Raw genomic sequence first — 21,969 nt, 5'->3', positions numbered from 1 at the left:
GGTCGGAACACAGGTGTCGTCCTCGCTGTTCGTCCCGGTGCCTCGCCGCCGTCCTCACAGAGCCGGAAGATAGAAGCCGGGTAAGTATATGAAGTAAGAAGACACCAAAGGCGGCAGAAGACTTCAGTTCTTCAGAGAGGTACCGCGCAGCGGTTGCGCTGCGTGCCATTGCTCCCACACACACACAGGCACAGCAAGGGTGCAGGGCCTGGGCAGCAATAATTACATCAAATAACACTGGCACCATTGTTAGATACTGCGGAGGCAGTATATTATAAAACACCCGCCAGTATAAAAAAATGAGCGGGACCGAAGCCCGCCGTCGAGGGGGCGGGGCTTGATCCTCCAGCACTAACCAGCGCAATTTTCTCCACAGCATGCTGCAGAGAAGCTGCTCCCGGACTCTCCCCTGCTGAACCAAGTGACAGGGGACAAAAAACGAGGGGGGGGGGGGGGCACATTTATTTGGCGCAAATCATATGTATAAAAGAGCGCTGTATAGGCTGGGACTGTGTTTTCAGTGTCTAGTGGCGCTGGGTGTGTGCTGGCATACTCTCTCTCTCTGTCTCTCCAAAGGGCCTTATTGGGGGGCTGTCCCCATATTCATATATCCCAGTGTGTGGGGGTCTCAGTACGTGTGTGTCGACATGTCTGAAGCGGAAGGCTCGTCTAGGGAGGATGCAGAGCAGATGGTGGTGGTGGTGTCTCCGTCGGCACAGCCGACACCTGATTGGTTGGACATGTGGAATGTGTTAAATGCTAATGTTACTTTATTACATAAGAGATTGGACAAAGCAGAGTCCAAGGACAAAGCAGGGAGTCAATCCATGGCTTTGACTGTGTCACAAGACCCTTCAGGGTCCTATAAACGTGCCTTTTCCCAGGTAGCAGACACTGATACCGACACGGATTCTGTCTCCAGTGTCGACTATGATGATGCAAGGTTACACCCAAGAGTAGCCAAGAGTATTCAATATATGATTATTGCAATAAAAGATGTTTTACATATCACAGAGGACCCTTCTGTCCCTGACACGATGGTCTGCATGTTTAAGGAAAAGAAACCTGAGGTAACGTTTCCCCATCTCATGAGCTGAACGCTTTATTTGAAAAGGCTTGGGAAACTCCAGACAAGAGACTGCAGGTTCCCAAGAGAATTCTTATGGCGTATCCTTTCCTCTCAAAGGACAGGTTATGGTGGGAATCCTCGCCCACGGTGGACAAGGCCTTAACGCGCTTATCCAAAAAGGTGGCACTACCGTCCCCGGACACGGCGGCCCTAAAGGATCCTGCGGATCGCAGGCAGGAAACTACCTTAAAATCATTTTACGCGCATACGGGAGCCCTACTCAGGCCTGCAGTAGCGTCGGCATGGGTTGGTAGCGCAATTGCAGCGTGGGTAGATAACTTGTCATCGGACATTGACACCTTAGATAAGGATAGTATTTTGTTGACCTTGGGTCACATTAAGGACGCAGCGTTATATATGAGAGAGGCTGCGCGAGATATTGGGCTGTTGGGTTCAAGAGCCAAAGCCGTGGCAGTTTTCGCTAGAAGGTCCCTGTGGACCCGTCAATGGAGGGGTGATGATGATTCAAAGAGACTTATGGAGGCTTTGTCTTACAAGGGTGAATTTTTATTTGGGGAGGGCTTCGCAGACGGCTACTGCGGGTAAGTCTTCTTTTTTGCCTTATGTTCCCGCACAGCTAAAGAAAACACCTCAATACCAGATGCAGTCCTTTCGGTCGCATAAGTTCAGAAAGGGTCGGGGCTCTTCCTTCCTCACCAGAGGTAGAGGTAGAGGGAAAAGAACACCAGCTACAGCTAGTTCCCAGGAACAAAAATCCTCCCCGGCCTCTACAAAATCCACCGCATGACGCTGGGGCTCCACTGGGGAGTCCGCACCAGTGGGGGCACGTCTTCGTCTCTTCAGCCAGGTCTGGGTTCAGTCGGATTTGGATCCTTGGGTGATCGAAATTGTATCCCAAGGCTACAAACTTGAGTTTGAAGATGTGCCTCCACACCGATTTTTCAAATCGGCCTTGCCAGCTTCTCCCCTAGAGAGGGAAATAGTTTCAGCTGCCATACAAAAGCTGTGTCAACAGCAGGTGATTATCAAGGTTCCCCTAGGACTACAGGGAAAAGGGTTTTATTCAACCCTATTTGTGGTCCCGAAGCCGGATGGCTCGGTCAGACCAATCCTGAATCTAAAATCACTAAACCTATATTTGAAAATGTTCAAATTCAAGATGGAATCTCTCTGGGCAGTGATCTCCAGCCTCGAAGGGGTGGATTTTATGGTGTCGCTAGACATAAAGGATGCTTACCTTCATGTCCCCATATATCCTCATCAGGCGTACCTGAGATTTGCTGTACAGGACTGTCATTACCAGTTTCAGACGTTGCCGTTTGGGCTTTCCACGGCCCTGAGAATTTTCACCAAGGTGATGGCGGAAATGATGGTGCTCCTGCGCAAGCAGGGGGTCACAATTATCCCATACTTGGATGATCTCCTGATAAAGGCAAGATCGAGAGATCAGTTACTAAAGAGCGTGTCTCTCTCCCTGAGAGTATTACAACAACACGGCTGGATTCTAAATCTACCAAAGTCGCAGTTGGTTCCGACGACTCGGCTTTGGGCATGGTTCTGGACACGGAAAAAAAGAGGGTTTTTCTCCCAATGGAAAAAGCCCAGGAACTCCAGAGCATGGTCAAGGACCTGCTGAAACCAAAAAGAGTGTCAGTTCATCAATGCACTTGAGTATTGGGAAAGATGGTGGCGGCCTACGAGGCCATTCCGTTCTGCAGGTTCCATTTAAGAACTTTTCAGTGGGACCTTCTGGACAAATAGTCAGGGTCCCATCTACAGATACATCAGAGGATAAGCCTGTCCCCCAAGGCCAGGGTCTCTCTCCTGTGGTGGCTCCAGAGTGCTCACCTTCTAGAGGGTCGCAGGTTTGGCATTCAAGATTGGGTTCTTGTGACCACGGACGCGAGCCTCCGAGGATGGGGAGCTGTCACACAAAGGAAGAAATTTTCAGGGAATATGGTCAAGCTAGGAGGCTTGTCTACACATCAATGTGCTGGAATTAAGGGCCATATACAACAGGCGGAGAGTTTTCTTCGCAACCTACCCGTTCTGATCCAATCAGACAACGTCACAGCCGTGGCGCATGTAAACCGACAGGGCGGGACAAGGAGCAGAGCAGCAATGGCAGAAGCCACCAGGATTCTTTGCTGGGCGGAAAATCATGTAAGCGCTCTGTCAGCTGTCTTCATTCCGGGAGTGGACAACTGGGAAGCAGACTTCCTCAGCAGACACGATCTCCATCCAGGAGAGTGGGGACTTCCTCAAATAGACATGATGGCGTCACGCCTCAACAAAAAGCTTCGGATGTATTGTTCCAGGTCAAGGGACCCTCATGCAGTGGAGGTGGACGCACTAATGACACCGTGGGTGTTTCAGTCGGTCTATGTGTTCCCTCCACTTCCACTCATCTCAAAAATATTGAGAATCATAAGACGAACAAGAGTGCAGATAATACTCATTGTTCCAAATTGGCCTCGAAGGGCCTGGTATTCAGATCTTCAGGAAATGATCGCGGAAGATCCGTGGCCTCTTCCTCCCAGGGGGAGGACCTGTTGCAACAGGGGCCCTGTGTGTTCCATGACTTACCGCGGTTACGTTTGACGGCATGGCAGTTGAACACCAAATCCTAGCTAGAAAAGGTATTCCGGGGGAAGTCATCCCTACTCTATTCAAAGCTAGGTAGGAGGTAACGGCGAAGCATTATCACCGTATCTGGAGGAAATGTATTTCTTGGTGTGAGGCCAAGCATGCTCCTACGGAGGATTTTCAGCTGGGGCGTTTTTTCCACTTTCTACAGACAGGAGTGGATATGGGCCTTAAGTTAGGCTCCATTAAGGTGCAAATTTCGGCCTTATCTATATTCTTTCAGAAGGAATTGGCTTCTCTCCCAGAAGTTCAGACTTTTGTAAAGGGAGTGCTGCACATCCAACCTCCTTTTGTGCCCCCAGTGGCAGCGTGGGACCTTAACGTGGTGTTATGGTTCCTTAAATCACACTGGTTTGAACCTCTTCAAACGGTGGAGTTAAAAATTTGTCACTTGGAAAGTGGTCATGTTGTTGGCCTTGGCATCTGCGAGGCAGGTGTCCGAATTGGCGGCTTTGTCTCACAAGAGCCCCTAGTTGATTTTACATGTGGATCGAGCGGAGTTGAGAACTCGTCCTCAATTTCTACCTAATGTGGTTTCGTCGTTCCATATGAACCAACCTATTGTGGTGCCTGTGGCTACGGGTGACTTGGAGGATTCCAAGTCCCTTGATGTAGGTTGGGCCTTTAAAATTTATGTAGCCAGGACGGCTCGGGTTAGGAAAACAGAGGCACTGTTTGTCCTGTATGCGTCCAACAAGGTTGGCGCTCCTGCTTCTAAGCAGACAATTGCTCGCTGGATCTGTAACACGATTCAGCAGGATTGCCGTTACCAAATTCGGTAAAGGCCCATTCCACTAGGAAGGTGGGCTCTTCTTGGGCGGCTGCCCGAGGGGTCTCGGCATTACAGCTGTGCCGAGCAGCTACTTGGTCGGGTTCAAACACTTTTGCAAAATTCTACAAGTTTGATACCCTGGCTGATGAAGACCTCATGTTTGCTCAATCGGTGCTGCAGAGTCATCCGCACTCTCCCGCCCGGTCTGGAGCTTTGGTATAATCCCCATGGTCCTTACGGAGTCCCCAGCATCCTCTAGGACGTAAGAGATAATAAGATTTTAAACCTACCGGTAAATCTTTTTCCCCTAGTCTGTAGAGGATGCTTGGCGCCCGTCCCAGTGCGGACAATTTCTGCAAGGCTTGTATATAGTTGTTGCTTACATAAGGGTTAGTTTACAGTTGTGATCAGTTTCTGACTGATGCTGTTTTATTCATACTGTTAACTGGTTTGTATATTCCATGTTGTACGGTGTGTATGGTGTGGGCTGGTATGTATCTCGCACTTAGATTAACAAAAATCCTTTCCTCGTACTGTCCGTCTCCTCTGGGCACAGTTCTTTAACTGAGGTCTGGAGGAGGGGCATAGAGGGAGGAGCCAGTTCACACCCATCTAAAGTCTTTAGAGTGCCCATGTCTCCTGCGTAGCCCGTCTATACCCCATGGTCCTTACGGAGTCCCCAGCATCCTCTAGGAGAAAAAGATTTACCGGTAGGTTTAAAATCTTATTTTTCCACCTTCAGCTGTACAGCCCATAAACAGAAAAGAGGTAGTGAGGCTGCGCTGAATTTGATGAATATAACAATAATAATGTAATAAGTAAAACACAATTTTATTCCTAAAATAGGTACAATAGGTATATATTAAAAACTAAATACATAAAATGCATATCAGAAACAAATGGTATAGTTTCTATGTTTCGAAAAACATTTCTAAAGGGTTACCCAATTCGCCAGGTAGAAAGTGTGGAATTGTGGAGTTTTTTGCAATGACCGTTCCAAGATGTTTTCCCCTGTAGTGTTACAGTCCAGCATAGACAACAGTCTCAGAAATAAGCAATATCCAATGGGTGGACTAATTACCGTTAGAGGGTAGTATGCTCCAGATTCTTTGGTGGAGAGCTCCTCATGCGTTACGGTTGGTACAGTCCTTTATGCAATTATTGCTGTATGCAGTCTGGGAATTTGGTAAGGCCGTCTGGACAAAGTTCGGGGAATGGTTCGGTCCTCCTTCAGAACAATTCCTGGCGGGGGTCCCTGGTACACCTGACGCGTTTCGCTGCAATCAACTAGCAGCTTTATCAAAGGTATCCATGGTACAGCCCATAAACCCTGGAGTTCCACACTTCTACTGCAGGTGCAGAATGTGCAGTTCTTGTTTTCCTCTCACTTGGAGGGGTATGGGTCATTAGGTCGACCACACTTAGGTTGACAGTCATTAGGTCGACCACTATTGGTCGACATGCATTAAGTCGACGTGGTCACTAGGTCGAGATGGAAAATGGTCGACATGAGGGTTTTTTTAAAACTTTTTCTTGGTGTTGTTTTTTTCATAAAGTGATGGGGGACCCCAATTAGTGTGCCGTGTCCCCTCGCATGGCTCGCTTTGCTCGCCATGCTTCGGGCAAGGTGCCTCGCTACTCTCGGCACAGGATACTATTCCCAATCGCAGTCCACGTGGATCGGAAAGTGTGAGAACGTTTTTTAAAAAAAGAAAAAAAAAAGTGAAAAACTCATGTCGACCTTTTTCCATGTCGACCTAAGTGTTGTTGACCTAATGACCGTATCCCCCTTGGAGGGAGCTGATCCCACAGAAATGTGGGCAGTTGTGGTGAGACACAAGCCATCTCAACACACTACATTTCTTTAAGATGAACATCAACATTACTGACTATTATATTCGTGTATGGGGCTTTTTGTTTATACTGTAGACATTTTGATAAAGACATACTTTAAGAATGTCCTTAATGTATTATTCTGTTGTCAAGGTGGAAACGGTCATTCCTCATTAGTCTGATCTTCTGCATTCCTGTGATGGGATTAATGATTTACATGATGTTCATGGACAGTGATCAGATGTCTCACCATCAGAATATGACCATGGATGACATAACAATGTACCATCCTACAATGGTCTTGGAATATCAGATCATGCCGGGCCTATCAATCATGAACCTGCTGTCCTTCCTGTTGTGCATTCCTGTGCAGGTAAATAAACAAATGGTGGCAGGACTGTAATACCCAAAATCTATTTATAAAATTGCATAGCTTATATAGGACTTGGAACCTCATAGTTTCCACTGTTATTAAAGAACCAACATAATATTCTGTTTTTAATAGCAATACAATGTAAACCAATAAGCAAACCAAGAAAATCAGGTTAATATGTCTACTTCTAATCTTTTCCCCTATTTGTGTATTATATAATTATGGTGGGAGTGACTACATTGCTGTGGTGAGTGTATACTAACCGCTGAAGGTATGGGTTGATAAGTGAATGTTCCGTATTTCAGTATGACTCCTTGTTTAGTTAGAGAAAATGAGTTGAATAACCTTCTTTAAGCAGTAAGTATTTAATATCTATTTTCTACATACAATAGCAATGTGTCATAAAATGTCTGTCCCATTGCAACTTCTTAGAATGGAGCGAGAATTACTACTCCCAATTGCAGCGATTCTGAAGACTACATGAATTGTTTTGTGTGGCAGCAGAAGAATGTTTCTTCTTTACTTTAAGGAGTGATTGTGCATTTGTGAACGCTGTGTTTTTCTAACCTGAAATGCAGCACATGAAATAACTGCTTTGTGGCACCACCCAAAGTCTTTTGCGCCTTCGTTGAAAGGGGATACATACTCACACAGCCGTTAAGTGCTACCTACAATAAGTAGGGCACTTAGTTAGAACTATACTGGTTTTTTCTATCTTTACCACCATTCACTCGTCAGATCTCTGTTTTCAAGTGCTCTTAGCAAGGAGGTTTAGGCCACAGGCATTTTGTTTTAATTTTAAATTAATGATGGATTCTTTGGTTATGTTGCGTCTGTCAATCCAACTTTTGCTACCTACACGGGATTAAACGTGCACACACACTTGACGTTTTTGCCCACTGTGTATGCAGAGCGATGATGTGAACATCACTGGGTGGAAAATCGCACAGTGCATACACATTGAGCGATTTTCTCCCGATCCAGCGATGTTCACGGGGATGAACCACTTTCCACAGTAGGAGACTGTGGAAAGTGGTTCACTCTGCCGGTCAAACAGGCCGACGGACGGCGGCGGCCAGCGATGATGCGGGAGCATACATCAGCACTCACCGCTCATTGCCTGGCCAAACACACTAGGAGATTTTGAGCTCAAAGTAGCTCAAAACATCAAAAGTGAGCTAATTTCAGCTCAAAATAGCCTAGTGTGTATGCACCTTTACTCCTATCCATTCAGCTATTCCCATGCCTACTCGATTGGGCATGGGAATTGGGCTATTCCCATGCCTACTAGATTGGGCATGGGAATTGGGCTATTCCCATGCCTACTAGATTGGGCAAAGAAAGAATTGGATACCTACATAGGCAGCATTCCTGTCATTGTTGACTCCTTGCTCCTCTGATGTACCGACCAGACCTACATGCATGCAGCCAGTCAGCATCCATCTCTATTGTTTGACTGCATTGTAGAGATTAAGGAAGCTTGTTGCCCAAGATACACTTCTCCTCTTATAAGTGTTGAAGAGGTACAGGAAGGGCTGTGGTGCTGGTCAGCGGGGAATATTTCTTTTGAGCCTCTTGGGGGTCTGAGTCATGTTTGAGGTGCCGTACTTGTGTCTAATCCATCCCTGTGTAGAGCCGCCTAGTCCAGTAAATTTTTATGCTTTGTCCTGGGTTTCTAGCCCAATAGAGTGTGCAGGAGTTCTGCAGTTAGATGGTTCTGCAGGTAGTTACTCACAAGGCATGAGGAAGATCTGAAAGACCGCCCCAGTATTTGAATTTTTGTGAATCCAAGTGCAGTGGAGCTTTTACTAACTAAAAGCCATCCAGTTTACAAATGTTCCTGTCAGGAAACCTCTCGCCATTGCATATTCTTGGAGATAATGTTTTTGCCTATAATTTATTTGAATGCCTATATCTCTGTCAACTGATGTGAGTACATTCACATGTATCTTACTACAAGTGTTAAACAGAGTGTTACACTGTGTTCCTCTATATTTCTTTAACACCTACTGTGTGTAACTGAACTGTACTGGAGCTGACTGGAAAACCTTACCTCAGCTCAAGTATGGGAAGAAGAATACAGACCTGTACTAGATATCCCAGCATTCTGTCTTTAGTCTGCTGATATAGGAGGAAGTAGACACCTTGTTCCTGGGAGAATGCAGAAAGTATAATGCCGAAACAATTGTAATGTTACTAAAACCATTTCAATTGTGTCGGCATTATAACTTTTAATCTGACTCTTAACGATCATATTTAAAGTTATAATGTTAACACCAATAAATTTAAATGAAAATGGTTTAACTAACATTACAACAGTTAGTATATATTTTTATTTTACTAAATGCATTTCTCTAACGTCCTAGTGGATGCTGGGGACTCCGTAAGGACCATGGGGAATAGACGGGCTCCGCAGGAGACAGGGCACTTAAGAAAGAATTAGGATACTGGTGTGCACTGGCTCCTCCCTCTATGTCCCTCCTCCAAACCTCAGTTTGAATCTGTGCCCGGACGAGCTGGGTGCACCTTAGTGAGCTCTCCTGAGCTTGCTAGGAAAGAAAGTATTTTGTTAGGATTTTTTATTTTCAGAGAGATCTGCTGGCAACAGACTCTCTGCTACGTGGGACTGAGGGGAGAGAAGCAGCCCTACTCACTAGAAGATAGGTCCTGCTTCTTAGGCTACTGGACACCATTAGCTCCAGAGGGATCGTACACAGGAACGCACCCTTGGTCGTCCGATCCCGGAGCCGCGCCGCCGTCCCCCTCGCAGAGCCAGAAGACAGAAGCCGGCGTCAGAAGCAAGAAGACTTTGAAATCAGCGGCAGAAGACTCAAGTCTTCATATGAGGTAGCGCACAGCACTGCAGCTGTGCGCCATTGCTCCCACACTAACCCACACACTCCGGTCACTGTAGGGTGCAGGGCGCAGGGGGTGGCGCCCTGGGCAGCAATTAGGTACCTCTTGGCAAAAGCAGCATATATATACAGTTGGGCACTGTATATATGCATGAGCCCCCGCCATTATTTTTACACAAAACGCGGGACAGAAGCCCGCCGCTGAGGGGGCGGGGCTTCTTCCTCAGCACTCACCAGCGCCATTTTCTCTCCACAGCTCCGCTGAGAGGAAGCTCCCCAGGCTCTCCCCTGCAGAATCACTGTAGAAAGAGGGTAAAAAGAGAGGGGGGGCACATAAATTTGGCGCAAAAACAGTATATACAGCAGCTACTGGGTTAACACTAAGTTAGTGTGTGACTCCTGGGTAATATAGCGCTGGGGTGTGTGCTGGCATACTCTCTCTCTGTCTCTCCAAAAGGCCTTGTGGGGGAACTGTCTTCAAATAGAGCATCCCCTGTGTGTGTGGTGTGTAGGTACGCTTGTGTCGGCATGTTTGACGAGGAAGGTTATGTGGAAACAGAGCGGGTACAAGTGAATGTGGGGTCGGCGCCGACACCCGATTGGATGGATATGTGGAAGGTTTTAAATGATAATGTTAATTCCTTGCATAAAAGGTTGGATAAAGCTGAAGCCTTGGGACAGTCAGGGTCTCAACCCATGCCTGATCCTACAGCGCAGAGGCCGTCGGGGTCTCAGAAGCGCCCACTATCCCAAGTTGTTGACACAGATATCGACACGGATTCTGACTCCAGTGTCGATGGCGATGATGCAAAGTTGCAGCCTAAAATGGCTAAAGCCATCCGCTACATGATTATAGCAATGAAAGATGTGTTACACATCACAGAGGAAACCCCAGTCCCTGACAAGAGGGTTTATTTATATGGGGAAAAAAGGCAAGAGGTAACCTTTCCCGCTTCACAAGAGTTAAATGAGTAATGTGAAAAGGCTTGGGAATCTCCAGATAGAAAACTGCAGATTTCCAAACGGATGCTTATGGCGTATCCTTTCCCGCCAACGGACCGGTTACGCTGGGAATCCTCCCCTAGGGTAGAAAAAGCTTTAACACGCTTATCCAAGCGGCCACCCTAAAAGATGCTGCGGATAGAAAGCAGGAGGGTATCCTGAAGTCCATTTATACACATTCAGGTACCCTACTAAGGCCGGCGATTGCGTCGGCCTGGATGTGTAGTGCTGTAGCAGCATGGACAGATACCTTATCTGAGGAATTCTATACCTTGGACAAGGATACTATAGTACTGACCCTGGGGCATATAAAAGACGCTGTCCTATATATGAGAGATGCCCAAAGAGACATTAACCTACTGGGCTCTAGAATAAATGCAATGTCGATTTCCGCCAGAAGGGTCCTGTGGACTCGGCAATGGACAGGCGATGCCGACTCAAAGAGGCACATGGAGGTTTTACCTTACAGGGGTGAGGAGTTGTTTGGGGACAGTCTCTCGGACCTGGTCTCCACAGCTACGGCTGGAAAGTCAAATTTTTTGCCATATATTCCCTCACAACCTAAGAAAGCACCGTATTATCAAATGCAGTCCTTTCGATCACATAGAGGCAAGAAAGTCCGAGGTGCGTCCTTTCTTGCCAGAGGCAGGAGTAGAGGAAAGAAGCTGCACAATACAGCTAGTTCCCAGGAACAGAAGTCCTCCCCGGCTTCATCTAAATCCGCCGCATGACGCTGGGGCTCCACAGGCGGAGCCAGGCCCGGTGGGGGCGCGTCTCCGAAATTTCAGCCACAAGTGGGTTCACTCACAGGTGGATCCCTGGGCTATAGAGATTGTGTCTCAGGGTTACAAGCTGGAATTCAAAGTGATGCCCCCTCACCGTTACCTCAAATCGGCCCTGCCAGCTTCCCCCATTTAGAGGGAAATAGTGTTAGCAGCAATTCACAAATTGTATCTCCAGCAGGTGGTGGTAAAGGTTCCCCTCCTTCAACAGGGAAGGGGTTACTATTCGACAATGTTTGTGGTACCGAACCCGGACGGTTCGGTCAGACCCATATTGAATTTAAAATCCCTGAACATATACCTGAAAAGGTTCAAGTTCAAGATGGAATCGCTCAGAGCGGTCATCGCAAGTCTGGAGGAAGGGGATTTTATGGTGTCTCTGGACATAAAGGATGCTTACCTTCATGTCCCCATTTATCCACCTCATCAGGAGTACCTCAGATTTGTGGTACAGGATTGTCATTACCAATTCCAGACGTTGCCGTTTGGTCTGTCCACGGCACCAAGAATATTTACCAAGGTAATGGCAGAAATGATGGTGCTCCTGCGAAAGCAGGGAGTCGCAATTATCCCATACTTGGACGATCTCCTCATAAAGGCGAGGTCCAGAGAGCAGTTGCTGATCAGCGTAGCACGCTCTCGGGAAGTGTTACAACAGCACGGCTGGATTCTGAATATTCCAAAGTCGCAGCTGCTTCCTACGACGCGTCTGCCCTTCCTGGGCATGATTCTGGACACAGACCAGAAGAAGGTTTTTCTCCCGACGGAGAAGGCTCAGGAACTCATGACACTGGTAAGAGACCTCTTAAAACCAAAACAGGTGTCGGTGCATCACTGCACGCGAGTCCTGGGAAAGATGGTGGCGTCATACGAGGCCATTCCCTTCGGCAGGTTCCATGCGAGGACCTTTCAATGGGATCTGTTGGACAAGTGGTCCGGATCGCATCTACAGATGCATCGGCTGATCACCCTATCCCCCAGGTCCAGGGTGTCTCTTCTGTGGTGGCTGCAGAGTGCTCACCTTCTCGAGGGCTGCAGATTCGGCATTCAGGACTGGGTCCTGGTGACCACGGAGTGACCACGGATGCAAGCCTCCGAGGGTGGGGGGCAGTCACACAGGGAAGAAATTTCCAGGGTCTGTGGTCAATTCAGGAGACTTGCCTTCACATCAATATCCTGGAACTAAGGGCCATATACAACGCCCTAAGTGAAGCGGAGACCCTGCTTCGCAACCAATCGGTGCTGATTCAATCAGACAACATCACTGCAGTGGCTCATGTAAACCGCCAAGGCGGCACAAGGAGCAGGGTGGCGATGGCGGAAGCCACCATAATTCTTCGCTGGGCGGAGAATCACGTACGAGCACTGTCAGCAGTGTTCATTCCGGGAGTGGACAACTGGGAAGCAGACTTCCTCAGCAGACACGACCTCCACCCGGGAGAGTGGGGACTTCATCAAGAAGTCTTCACGCAGATTGCAAGGCGATGGGAACTGCCACAGGTGGACATGATGGCATCCCGCCTCAACAAAAAGCTACAGAGGTATTGCGCCAGGTCAAGAGACCCTCAGGCGATAGCTGTAGACGCACTAGTGACACCGTGGGTGTTCCAGTCGGTTTATGTGTTTCCTCCTCTTCCTCGCATACCCAAGGTGCTGAGAATCATAAGAAAAAGAGGAGTGAGAACAATACTCATTGTTCCGGATTGGCCAAGAAGGACTTGGTATCCAGAGCTGCAAGAAATGCTCACAGAGGACCCATGGCCTCTGCCTCTAAGACAGGATCTGTTGCAACAGGGGCCCTGTCTGTTCCAAGACTTACCGCGGCTGCGTTTGACGGCATGGCGGTTGAACGCCGGATCCTAGCAGAAAAAGGCATTCCGGATGAGGTTATTCCTACGCTGATAAAGGCTAGGAAGGACGTGACGGCTAAACATTATTACCGTATATGGCGAAAATATGTTGCTTGGTGTGAGGCCAGGAATGCCCCTACAGAGGAATTCCAGCTGGGCCGTTTCCTTCACTTCCTACAGTCGGGAGTGACTTTAGGCCTAAAATTGGGGTCCATTAGGGTCCAGTTTTCGGCCCTATCCATTTTCTTTCAAAAAGAACTGGCTTCTCTTCCTGAAGTTCAGACGTTTGTAAAGGGAGTGCTGCATATTCAGCCCCCGTTTGTGCCTCCAGTGACACCTTGGGATCTTAACGTGGTGTTGAGTTTCCTGAAATCACACTGGTTTGAGCCACTTAAAACCGTGGAGTTAAAATATCTCACGTGGAAGGTGGTCATGCTATTAGCCTTGGCTTCGGCTAGGCGTGTGTCAGAATTGGCGGCTTTGTCACATAAAAGCCCCTATCTGGTTTTCCATATGGACAGGGCAGAATTGCGGACTCGTCCGCAATTTCTGCCAAAAGTGGTGTCATCTTTTCATATGAACCAACCTATTGTGGTGCCTGTGGCTACTCGTGACTTGGAGGATTCCGAGTTACTAGATGTAGTCAGGGCTTTGAAGGTTTATGTAGCCAGAACGGCTAGAGTCAGGAAAACTGAGTCGCTGTTTATCCTGTATGCATCCAACAAGCTGGGTGCTCCTGCTTCAAAGCAAACTATTGCTCGCTGGATCTGTAACACGATTCAGCAGGCTCATTCTGCGGCTGGATTGCCTCTTCCAAAATCAGTAAAAGCCCACTCCACAAGGAAGGTGGGCTCTTCTTGGGCGGCTGCCCGAGGGGTCTCGGCATTACAGCTTTGCCGAGCGGCTACTTGGTCAGGTTCAAACACTTTTGCAAAGTTCTACAAGTTTGATACCCTGGCTGAGGAGGACCTTGTGTTTGCTCATTCGGTGCGGCAGAGTCATCCGCACTCTCCCGCCCGTTTGGGAGCTTTGGTATAATCCCCATGGTCCTTGCGGAGTCCCCAGCATCCACTAGGACGTTAGAGAAAATAAGATTTTACTTACAGGTAAATCTATTTCTCGTAGTCCGTAGTGGATGCTGGGCGCCGTCCCAAGTGCGGACTTCTTCTGCAATACTTGTGTATAGTTATTGCTTAACTAAGGGTTATGTTATGGTTGCATCAGGGTTATCTGATGCTCTGTTGTTGTTCATACTGTTAACTGGGTAAGTTTATCACGAGTTATACGGTGTGATTGGTGTGGCTGGTATGAGTCTTACCCTGGATTCCAAAATCCTTTCCTTGTACTGTCAGCTCTTCCGGGCACAGTTTCCTTAACTGAGGACTGGAGGAGGGACATAGAGGGAGGAGCCAGTGCACACCAGTATCCTAATTCTTTCTTAAAGTGCCCTGTCTCCTGCGGAGCCCGTCTATTCCCCATGGTCCTTACGGAGTCCCCAGCATCCACTACGGACTATGAGAAATAGATTTACCGGTAAGTAAAATCTTATTTTCTCTAACGTCCTAGAGGATGCTGGGGACTCCGTAAGGACCACGGGGAATAGATGGGCTCCGCAGGAGATAGGGCACCCCAAGAAAGCTTTGGATTCTGGGTGTGCACCGGCTCCTCCCTCTATGTCCCTCCTCCAGACCCCAGTTTTACACTGTGCCCAGAGGATGAAGGGCGCACTGCAGGGAGCTCTCTTGAGTTCTTTGCTACAGAAAGCATTTTTGTTTGGATTTTTACTTTTTTCACAGGGAGCACTGCTGGCAACAGGCTCCCTGCATCGAGGGACTGAGGAGAGAGGGGCAGACCTACTTAACTGATAGGACCTGCTTCCTCGGCTACTGGACACCATTAGCTTCAGAGGGGGTGAACACAGGTTCGTCCTGGGCGTCCACCCCCGGAGCCACGCCGCCGTTCTCCTCACAGAGCCAGAAGAACAGAAGCAAGACGTCTCAGGCGGCAGAAGCCTTCAGCTTCACAGAGGTAACGCACAGCACTGCAGCTGTGCGTCATTGCTCCACATCACCTCACACACTCCGGTCACTGTATGGGTGCAGGGCGCAGGGGGGGCGCCCTGGGCAGCAATATTAACACCTCTTAGATGGCAAATAGGTATATACATGTACAGCTGGGCGCACTGTACATGTACATGTATATAATTGAGCCCCCGCCATTTTACATGATTTTGAGCGGGACAGAAGCCCGCCGCCGAGGGGGCGTGGCTTCTCCCTCAGCACTCACCAGCGCCATTTCTCTCTCCACAGAATGCTGAGAGGAAGCACCCCGGACTCTCCCCTGCTTACACACGGTGAAGGGAGTTTAAAAAGAGAGGGGGGGGCACATAATTGGCGGATAAAGTATAATACAGCGCTGCTGGGGAAAAGCATTCTGTGTTGGTCTCCAGGTTGTTGCGCTGGGGTGTGTGCTGGCATACTCTCTATCTGTCTCTCCAAAGGGCCTTTTAGGGGATACTGTCTTCAAAAAAAGTTTCCCTGGGTGTGTGCAGTGTGTCGGTACGTGTGTGTCGACATGTTTGATGATGAAGGCTCGCTTAATGTGGAGGGGGAGTGCTTGAATGTCAGGTCGCCGTCGGCAACGCCGACACCGGACTGGGTGGATATGCTGAATGTCTTGAATGCAAATGTAAATCTCCTGCATAAAAGATTAGACAAAGCTGAAGCTAGGGATCAGTCAGGTAGCCAGTCCGTGCCTGTCCCTGTGGTGCCAGGACCTTCAGGGTCTCAAAAGCGCCCCATATCCCAGGTCGCTGACACAGATACCGACACAGATACTGACTAGTGTCGACTATGAGGATGCAAAATTACAGCCGAAGGTGGCAAAAGGTATTAGGTACATGATTATTGCCATAAAAGAGGTTTTGCATATCACGGATGAACCCCCTGTCCCTTACACGAGGGTTCACATGTATAAAGGGAAAAAGCCTGAGGTCACGTTTCCGTCCTCATTTGAGCTAAGCGAATTATGCGAAAAGGCTTGGGATTCTCCGGATAGGAGACTCCATGTTCCCAAAAGGATTCTCATGGGGTATCCTTTTCCACAGAAGGATCAGATACGATGGGAATCTGCGCCTAAAGTAGACAAGGCGCTGACACGCTTATCCAAGAAGGTGGCACTGCCTTCTCCGGATACTGCTTCCCTCAAGGATCCTGCTGATCGCAAGCAGGAAATTACCATGAAGCACATTTACACACATTCAGGAACTATAGTTAGGCCGGCCATGGCGTCGGCCTGGGTTTGTAGTGCTGTCGTGGCATGGGCAGACTCCTTATCTACGGAGATGGACACCTTAGATAGGGATACCATTCTAATGACCATGGAGCATATCAGAGATGCTGCCTTGTATATGAGGGATGCTCAGAGACATTTGTTTACTAAGCTCTAGAATAAACGCTATGTCTATTTCTGCTAGGCGGCTCTTGTGGACCCGACAGTGGATGGGAGACGCCGACTCAAAGCGGCATATGGAGTCATTGCCTTACAAGGGGGAGGAGTTGTTTGGAGAAGGCCTCTCGGACCTAGTCTCTACTGCTACGGCCGGTAAATCGAATTTTTTATCTTATGTTCCCCCGCAGCATTCTAAGAAGGTACCACATTATCAAATGCAGTCCTTTCGTTCCAATAAAAACAAGAAGGTACGAGGATCGTCCTTCGTTGCCAGAGGTAAAGGCAAGGGAAAAAAGCTGCACTCAGCTAGTTCCCAGGAGCAGAAGTCCTCCCCTACTTCCGCAAAGTCCACAGCATGACGCTGGGGCTTTCCGGGGGGGGGGGTCAGATCAAGTGGGGGCACGTCTTCGTCTTTTCAGCCACGTCTGGGTTCAATCACAGGTGGATCCCTGGGCAATAGAGATTGTTTCCCAGGGATACAGACTGGAATTCGAAGACATGCCCCCTCGCCGGTTTTTCAAATCGGCTCTGCCGGCTTACCTGTCAGAGAGGGGGCTAGTGTTAGCGGCAATTCACAGATTGTACATTCAACAGGTGATAATCAAGGTTCCTCATCTCCAGCAAGGAGAGGGTTATTATTCATCCCTGTTTGTGGTACCGAAATCTGACAGTTCGGTCAGACCCATTTTAAATCTAAAATCCCTGAACCTGTACTTGAAAAGGTTCAAGTTCAAAATGGAATCGCTCAGAATGGTCATCGCCAGCCTCGAGGGAGGGGATTGGATGGTGTCCCTGGGGGATTGGATGGTGTCCCTGGACATAAAGGATGCGTACCTTTATGTTCCGATTTTCCCCCTTTCACCAGGCGTTTCTGAGATTTGCAGTACAGGATTGTCACTACCAATTTCATACGTTGCCGTTTGGTCTTTCCACGGCCCCGAGAATTTTCACCAAGGTTATGGCGGAAATGATGGTGCTCCTGCGCAAGCAGGGAGTCACAATTATCCCGTACTTGGACGATCTCCTTATAAAGGCGAGATCTCGGGAGAAGTTGCTGGACAGCGTGTCTCTGTCCGTGAAGACGTTGCAGATGCACGGCTGGATTCTCAATTTACCGAATTCCCAACTAGTACCTGCAACGTGTCTGACCTTTTTGGGCCTGATTCTAGACACAGACCAAAAAAGAGTTTTTCTTCCGGTGGAGAAGGCTCAGGAGCTCATAGCCCTGGTCAGGAACCTTTTAAAGCCAAAAGAGGTTTCGGTGCATCATTGCACAAAGGTTCTGGGAAAGATGGTGGCTTCATACGAGGCCATCCCCTTCGGCAGGTTCCATGCGAGGACTTTCCAATGGGACCTATTGGACAAATGGGCCGGGTCCGATCTACAGATGCAGAAACGGATCACCCTGTCTCCCAGGGCCAGGGTATCTCTCCTGTGGTGGCTGCACAGTGCTCACCTCCTAGAGGGTCACAGGTTCGGCATTCAGGACTGGATCCTGGAGACCACGGACGCGAGCCTCCGGGGTTGGGAGGCTGTCGCACTGGGAAGAAATTTCCAAGGTCTCTGGTCAAGCCTAGAGACTTGTCTCCACATCAATGTCCTGGAGTTAAGGGCCATTTACAACGCCCTACGCCAGGCGGAGGAGTGGCTTCAGAACAAACCGGTTCTGATTCAGTCGGACAATATCACGGCAGTGGCTCATGTAAACCGCCAAGGCGGCACAAGGAGCAGAGTGGCCATGGCAGAGGCGACCAGGATTCTGCTCTGGGCGGAAGGCCATGTAAGCGCACTATCAGCAGTGTTCATCCCGGGGGTGGACAACTGGGAGGCGGACTTCCTCAGCAGGCACGACCTGCATCCAGGAGAGTGGGGACTTCATCAAGAAGTCTTCACACAGATCGTGGATCGGTGGGGACTGCCTCAAATAGACATGAAAGCGTCCCGTCTCAACAAAAAGCTAAAGAGGTATTGCGCCAGGTCAAGAGACCCTCAGGCGGTATCTGCAAGAGTTGCTCACAGAAGATCCGTGGCCTCTTCCTCTAAGGCAGGACCTGCTGCAGCAGGGGCCCTGTCTGTTCCAAGACTTACCGCGGGGATGAAAAAGGGATTCCGGGGGAGGTCATTCCTACCCTGATCAAGGCTAGGAAGGATGTGACATCGAAACATTATCACCGTATAAGGCGGAAATATGTTTCTTAGTGTGAGGCCAGAGCTGCTCCTACGGAGGAGTTCCATTTGGGCCGTCTGCTTCACTTCCTTCAAACGGGAGTGAATTTGGGCCTAAAATTAGGGTCCATAAAGGTCCAAATTTCGGCCTTATCCATTTTCTTTCAAAAAGAATTGGCTTCTCTTCCTGAAATACAGACTCTTGTGAAGGGAGTGCTGCATATTCAGCCTCCCTTTGTACCTCCGGTGGCGCCTTGGGATCTTAACGTGGTATTAAGTTTCCTCAAGTCACCTTGGTTTGAACCACTCAAAACAGTGGAGTTGAAATACCTCACTTGGAAAGTGGTCATGTTGTTGGCCTTAGCTTCTGCAAGGCGTGTTTCGGAATTAGCGGCTTTATCATATAAAAGCCCATACCTGATTTTTCACGTGGATAGGGCAGAGTTGAGGACTCGTCCTCAATTTCTGCCCAAGGTGGTCTCATCTTTTCATATGAACCAACCTATTGTCGTGCCTGTGGCTACACGGGACTTGGAGGACTCCGAGTCCCTGGATGTGGTCAGGGCTTTGAAGATTTACGTGACCAGAACAGCTAGGATCAGGAAGACTGAAACTCTGTTCTGTATGCGGCCAACAAGGTTGGCGCTCCTGCTTCAAAGCAGACAATTGCTCGCTGGATCTGTAACACGATTCAGCAGGCGCATTCTACGGCAGGATTGCCATTGCCTAAATCGGTTAAGGCCCATTCCACTAGGAAGGTGGGCTCTTCTTGGGCGGCTGCCCGAGGGGTCTCGGCACTACAACTGTGCCGAGCTGCTACTTGGTCGGGGTCAAACACCTTTGCAAAGTTCTATAAGTTTGATATCCTGGCTGAGGAGGACCTCCTGTTTGCTCAATCGGTGCTGCAGAGTCATCCGCACTCTCCCGCCCGTTTGGGAGCTTTGGTATAATCCCCATGGTCCTTACGGAGTCCCCAGCATCCTCTAGGACGTTAGAGAAAATAGGATTTTACTTACCGGTAAATCTATTTCTCGTAGACCGTAGAGGATGCTGGGCGCCCGTCCCAAGTGCGGACTTTTTTCTGCAAGACTTGTATATAGTTATTGCTTACATAAGGGTTATGTTATAGTTGGTCGGTCTTGAACCGAGGCTATGTTACTTGTTCATACTGTTAACTGGGTAGTTTATCACAAGTTATACGGTGTGATTGGTGTGGCTGGTATGAATCTCGCCCTTAGGTTACATAAATCCTTTCCTCGTACTGTTCATATCCTCTGGGCACAGTTTCTCTAACTGGGGTCTGGAGGAGGGACATAGAGGGAGGAGCCGGTGCACATCCAGAATCCAAAGCTTTCTTGGGGTGCCCTATCTCCTGCGGAGCCCGTCTATTCCCCATGGTACTTACGGAGTCCCCAGCATCCTCTACGGACTACGAGAAATAAATTTACCGGGAAGTAAAATCCTATTTTTATGCACTCTGTTAATTTTTTGTTTTATTTGCATTCATTTTGCTTGGTTTTAAGGTTCAGAACTATACCACTTTCAGTATATTAGTGCATCATCGTTTTCATTTGGCAGATCTTTTAATACAGGTTACCTCTTTTTCTGTGGCTAATATCCATATCTCCAATGATTCTCCCACAGTAGAGGCCTCGGTGTCCTGATTGTCTAAGTAAATAGTTACAACTCTTTTAGTTGGGGATATTATTAGTATAATATGCTTGGAAAATTGGACCCAGGAACTCCGTTCAGCTCTTTATCAAGGTCCCCGCTGCCTCAGGCCAGACAGATTGAGGAATTATTTGTCCTGTTTGGGTTATAGAATACTGAGAAATTGTTGACAATGACACAAGTCAACTCAGTGGCTACACATAGACATTTTAATTCAAGGTCTGAGGAATTTGATCTCAATTCCAACAAATCTCTAAACTCTCTTGCCATCACAAGGTAGTCTCTGCATGAACTCTAATTAGAGAGCGCAGTCTTCCAGACTTTTTTTTTGTTTGTTTTTTTTTGCTTTTCAGAGTGCGTTTTTGTTATAAATCTGTAGTGTCCGTGTTTAATTCTTACTTTTGAATTAGTCCATTTTTAGCCAATACATTTTTTTTTACTATATGTTTTGCTTTTGCATTTAATTCCTTCAAGAGTCCTAGGTCATAGCCGTAGTCCCCTCACATCAGCAGCCTTGTACCCAGACTTATGCCAAAGAGAGATTGTTGTTTCTTACTCGGCATAATAAATTCTAGTGGTATAGGAACCACCACTTGCCTAATGATGTCTGTGGACAACGTGGCCTTTTAGCCTTAGTACAAGACATCATTAACAGATGGGGTGTCAAAGAGGAAACCTGTACCAGACCCCAATTATCAGAGGGGCCCCAAGGATACACCACATTGTGTCTGCAGGGATGTGAGCTATTTTGTCCAAATAGGGCAGCAAGCTGTAGGCTGTATGGGCGAAGCCTCAGAGTAACAGGAGCCTCTCACACACAATGACTGTGTGGCACGAGTGTGCGCCCGCTCTTCAGGGTCCAGCTCTGTTGCAGGCAGTTATGGGACATGGCAGCAGCTCCACTGCCCAAGATTCACGTGCCCTGCGCCAGCCTGTTCTGGTGGGGTGTGGGGGCCGAGTGGTACCTGCTGTGCTGTGTTCGATTCTGGATACTGAGGAGTACAACGCAGGGGAGTCTCTCCCCGGGGTTATTGTGTATTGGTGAGGGGATCTAAAATTTGGGTATAAAGGACTTTATCTCCTGTGGGGCATCAGATATCAGTGGGAGTATATATTTTTTTTATTATGAATCCATTAATTTCCTGTAACTAATTATTGGTACTGTTAGTTTTTAGGTGGCTGGTACTTCTACATTCAAGCATACAAAGCACTGAAGCATAAAACCGCAAATATGGATGTTCTTATAGTTCTGGCCACCTCTATTGCTTTTATTTATTCTCTGGTTATACTTCTGGTTGCAATGTGTGAAAAAGCAAGAGTGAACCCAATTACATTTTTTGACACCCCACCAATGCTGTTTGTATTCATTGCACTGGGCAGATGGTTGGAGCATGTTGCCAAGGTAAGAACAGAGTATATATTTACCAAACCATGTTGTATTCTCACTGAAACTGAGCATTTCTGTTGTGTGAAAAATAA

At 48.1% G+C, this 21,969-nt stretch overlaps 1 protein-coding gene across 3 annotated transcripts in view; it reads left to right on the top strand.

Moving 5' to 3' along the window:
• Positions 1 to 21,969, top strand: part of ATP7A (ATPase copper transporting alpha) — a 461,725-nt gene that overhangs the window by 302,298 nt on the left and 137,458 nt on the right. For all 3 annotated transcript variants that reach the window (XM_063937168.1, XM_063937169.1, XM_063937170.1), the window contains exons 9-10: positions 6,495 to 6,714; positions 21,659 to 21,892. In XM_063937168.1, coding sequence (XP_063793238.1) covers positions 6,495 to 6,714; positions 21,659 to 21,892 — 454 coding nt within the window. The remainder of the gene's footprint in view (positions 1 to 6,494; positions 6,715 to 21,658; positions 21,893 to 21,969) is intronic.

This window comes from Pseudophryne corroboree, chromosome 8 (assembly GCF_028390025.1).
Source record: "Pseudophryne corroboree isolate aPseCor3 chromosome 8, aPseCor3.hap2, whole genome shotgun sequence".
Classification (NCBI taxonomy): domain Eukaryota; kingdom Metazoa; phylum Chordata; class Amphibia; order Anura; family Myobatrachidae; genus Pseudophryne; species Pseudophryne corroboree.
The sequence above is the reverse complement of the archived record's forward strand: the minus strand, read 5'-3'. Positions and strand labels throughout refer to the sequence as shown.